Source organism: Heptranchias perlo, unplaced genomic scaffold (assembly GCF_035084215.1).
Source record: "Heptranchias perlo isolate sHepPer1 unplaced genomic scaffold, sHepPer1.hap1 HAP1_SCAFFOLD_53, whole genome shotgun sequence".
Lineage (NCBI taxonomy): Eukaryota > Metazoa > Chordata > Chondrichthyes > Hexanchiformes > Hexanchidae > Heptranchias > Heptranchias perlo.
Window position 1 is genome coordinate 5,492,388 of NW_027139548.1, and position 4,552 is coordinate 5,496,939.

At 54.4% G+C, this 4,552-nt stretch overlaps 1 protein-coding gene across 1 annotated transcript; it reads left to right on the top strand.

The window, feature by feature from the left end:
• Positions 1–265: 265 nt before the first annotated feature.
• On the top strand, positions 266–3,405 carry LOC137315045 (mucin-2-like). Its single transcript, XM_067979998.1, has 3 exons — positions 266–538; positions 623–2,986; positions 3,139–3,405. Exons 1-3 carry the CDS (start codon positions 266–268, stop codon positions 3,403–3,405), a joined length of 2,904 nt encoding a protein of 967 aa, XP_067836099.1.
• Positions 3,406–4,552: the final 1,147 nt, after the last annotated feature.

A 4,552-nucleotide genomic window follows, 5' to 3' on the forward strand; every position in this document is an offset into this window, starting at 1 on the left:
ACTGCCCATTGAAAATAGTGCGACTGTGTCCATTGGGACCAGTGCGCCTGTGCCTGTTGTGACCAGTGCGACTGTGCCCATTGTGACCAGTGCGACTGTGCCCGTTGTGACCAGTGCGACTGTGCCCGTGGTGACCAGTGCGACTGTGCCCGTTGTGGCCAGTGCGACTGTGCCCATTGTGACCAGTGCGGCTGTGCCTATTTTGACCAATGCGACTGTGCCCATTGTGACAAGCGCGACTGTGCACATCTGGACTAATGCGACTATGCCCATTGTGACCAGTGCGAATGTGCCCATTGTGACCAGTGCGACTGGACCCGTTGTGACCAGTGCGACTGTGCCCGTTGTGGCCAGTGCGACTGTGCCCATTGTGTCCAGTGCGGCTGTGCCCAATTGGACCAATGCAACTGTGTCCATTGTGACAAGCGCAACTGTGCCTATTTTGACCAATGCGACTGTGCCCATTGTGACCAGAGCGACTTTGCCCGTTGTGACCAGTGCGACTGTGCCCAATTTGACCAATGGGACTGTGTCCATTGTGAGCAGTGAGACTGTGCCCATTGTGACCAGTGAGACTGTGCCCATTGTGACCAATGCGATGGTGCCCATTGTGACCAGTAAGACTGTGCCCATTGTGACCAATGCGACTGTGCCCATTGTGAATAGTGCGACTGTGTCCATTGGGACCAGTGCGCCTGTGCCTGTTGTGACCAGTGCGACTGTGCCCATTGTGACCAGTGCGACTGTGCCCGTTGTGACCAGTGCGACTGTGCCCGTGGTGACCAGTGCGACTGTGCCCGTTGTGGCCAGTGCGACTGTGCCCATTGTGACCAGTGCGGCTGTGCCTATTTTGACCAATGCGACTGTGCCCATTGTGACAAGCGCGACTGTGCACATCTGGACTAATGCGACTATGCCCATTGTGACCAGTGCGAATGTGCCCATTGTGACCAGTGCGACTGGACCCGTTGTGACCAGTGCGACTGTGCCCGTTGTGGCCAGTGCGACTGTGCCCATTGTGTCCAGTGCGGCTGTGCCCAATTGGACCAATGCAACTGTGTCCATTGTGACAAGCGCAACTGTGCCTATTTTGACCAATGCGACTGTGCCCATTGTGACCAGAGCGACTTTGCCCGTTGTGACCAGTGCGACTGTGCCCAATTTGACCAATGGGACTGTGTCCATTGTGAGCAGTGAGACTGTGCCAATTGTGACCAGTGAGACTGTGCCCATTGTGACCAATGCGATGGTGCCCATTGTGACCAGTAAGACTGTGCCCATTGTGACCAATGCGACTGTGCCCATTGTGAATAGTGCGACTGTGTCCATTGGGACCAGTGCGCGTGTGCCTGTTGTGACCAGTGCGACTGTGCCCATTGTGACCAGTGCGACTGTGCCCGTTGTGGCCAGTGCGACTGTGCCCATTGTGACCAGTGCGACTGTGCACATCTGGACTAATGCGACTATGCCCATTGTGACCAGTGCGACTGTGTCCGTTGTGACCAGTGCGGCTGTGCCCAGTTTGACCAATGCGACTGTGCCCATTGTGACAAGCGCAACTGTGCCCATCTGGACCAATGCAACTGTGCCCATTGTGACCAGTGCGACTGTGCCCATTTTGACCAATGCGACTTTGACCGGTGTGACCAATGCGGCTGTGCCCATTGTGAATAGTGCGACAATGCCCGTTGGGACCAGTGCGCCTACGCCTGTTGTGACCAGTGCGAATGTGCCCATTGTGACCAGTGCGAATGTGCCCATTGTGACCAGTGCGACTGGACCCGTTGTGACCAGTGCGACTGTGCCCGTTGTGGCCAGTGCGACTGTGCTCATTGTGTCCAGTGCGGCTGTGCCCAATTTGACCAATGCGACTGTGTCCATTGTGACAAGCGCAACTGTGCCTATTTTGACCAATGCGACTGTGCCCATTGTGACCAGAGCGACTTTGCCCGTTGTGACCAGTGCGACTGTGCCCAATTTGACCAATGGGACTGTGTCCATTGTGACCAGTGGGACTGTGCCCATTGTGACCAATGCGACTGTGCCCATTGTGAATAGTGCGACTGTGTCCATTGGGACCAGTGCGCCTGTGCCTGTTGTGACCAGTGCGACTGTGCCCATTGTGACCAGTGCGACTGTGCCCGTTGTGGCCAGTGCGACTGTGCCCATTGTGACCAGTGCGACTGTGCACATCTGGACTAATGCGACTATGCCCATTGTGACCAGTGCGACTGTGTCCGTTGTGACCAGTGCGGCTGTGCCCAGTTTGACCAATGCGACTGTGCCCATTGTGACAAGCGCAACTGTGCCCATCTGGACCAATGCAACTGTGCCCATTGTGACCAGTGCGACTGTGCCCATTTTGACCAATGCGACTTTGACCGGTGTGACCAATGCGGCTGTGCCCATTGTGAATAGTGCGACAATGCCCGTTGGGACCAGTGCGCCTACGCCTGTTGTGACCAGTGCGAATGTGCCCATTGTGACCAGTGCGAATGTGCCCATTGTGACCAGTGCGACTGGACCCGTTGTGACCAGTGCGACTGTGCCCGTTGTGGCCAGTGCGACTGTGCTCATTGTGTCCAGTGCGGCTGTGCCCAATTTGACCAATGCGACTGTGTCCATTGTGACAAGCGCAACTGTGCCTATTTTGACCAATGCGACTGTGCCCATTGTGACCAGAGCGACTTTGCCCGTTGTGACCAGTGCGACTGTGCCCAATTTGACCAATGGGACTGTGTCCATTGTGACCAGTGGGACTGTGCCCATTGTGACCAGTGAGACTGTGCCCATTGTGACCAATGCGATGGTGCCCATTCTGACCAGTAAGAATGTGCCCATTGTGACCAATGCGACTGTGCCCATTGTGAATAGTGCGACTGTGTCCATTGGGACCAGTGCGCCTGTGCCTGATGTGACCAGTGCGACTGTGCCCATTGTGACCAGTGCGACTGTGCCCGTTGTGACCAGTGCGACTATGCCCGTTGTGACCAGTGCGACTGTGCCCGTTGTGGCCAGTGCGACTGTGCCCATTGTGACCAGTGCGGCTGTGCCCATTTTGACCAATGCGACTGTGCCCATTGTGACAAGCGCGACTGTGCACATCTGGACTAATGCGACTATGCCCATTGTGACCAGTGCGAATGTGCCCATTGTGACCAGTGCGACTGGACCCGTTGTGACCAGTGCGACTGTGCCCGTTGTGGCCAGTGCGACTGTGCCCATTGTGTCCAGTGCGGCTGTGCCCAATTTGACCAATGCGACTGTGTCCATTGTGACAAGCGCAACTGTGCCTATTTTGACCAATGCGACTGTGCCCATTGTGACCAGAGCGACTTTGCCCGTTGTGACCAGTGCGACTGTGCCCAATTTGACCAATGGGACTGTGTCCATTGTGACCAGTGAGACTGTGCCCATTGTGACCAGTGAGACTGTGCCCATTGTGACCAATGCGATGGTGCCCATTGTGACCAGTAAGACTGTGCCCATTGTGACCAATGCGACTGTGCCCATTGTGAATAGTGCGACTGTGTCCATTGGGACCAGTGCGCCTGTGCCTGTTGTGACCAGTGCGACTGTGCCCATTGTGACCAGTGCGACTGTGCCCGTTGTGACCAGTGCGACTGTGCCCGTTGTGACCAGTGCGACTGTGCTCGTTGTGGCCAGTGCGACTGTGCCCATTGTGACCAGTGCGACTGTGCACATCTGGACTAATGCGACTATGCCCATTGTGACAAGCGCGACTGTGCACATCTGGACTAATGCGACTATGCCCATTGTGACCAGTGCGACTGTGTCCGTTGTGACCAGTGCGACTGTGCCCAATTTTGACCAATGCGACTGTTTCCGTTGTGACCAGTGAGACTGTGCCCATTGTGACCAGTGAGACTGTGCCCATTGTGACGAGTGAGACTGTGCCCATTGTGACCAATGCGACGGTGCCCATTGTGACCAGTGCGATTTTTCCCCTTTTGAGCAATGCGACTGTGCCTATTTTGTCCAGTGGGACTTTGCCTCCATCTTCCAACAGGGTGAAGGCCCCATAGACGACTGAACCAAATATTCTGCTTTCTCCCTCTCTGGCGAGTAAAAGCTTGCAACCATCATCGGCCGTCACGGTGAGACCAGTGCTTCTTCAGTCTTTACATTCAGCATTGCCATTACCTTCTGTGGTTTATATCTCTCCACAGGACATTACTACAGCATTTCCAACATCTATAAATCAGGCCAAATCTTCCAAGATCCATATAGCACCATCATCATCAATAAATCAGACTACACCATCCAAGGGCAATACAGTCCCATCACCATCAATAAATCAGTTCAAAACCTTACAGGTCCATACGGTACCATCATCAGCAATAAATCAGGCCACATCATCCCAGGTCAATACGGTAAGTTCATCATCTGTAATTCAGACTGAACCATTACAGATCAATATAGTACCATCATCGACGATAAATCAAACCACACCTTCCCAGGTCAATACAGCACCGAAATCATCTGTGAACCGGGCGACACAATCCCGGGTCAATACAGTGAAAAAATCATC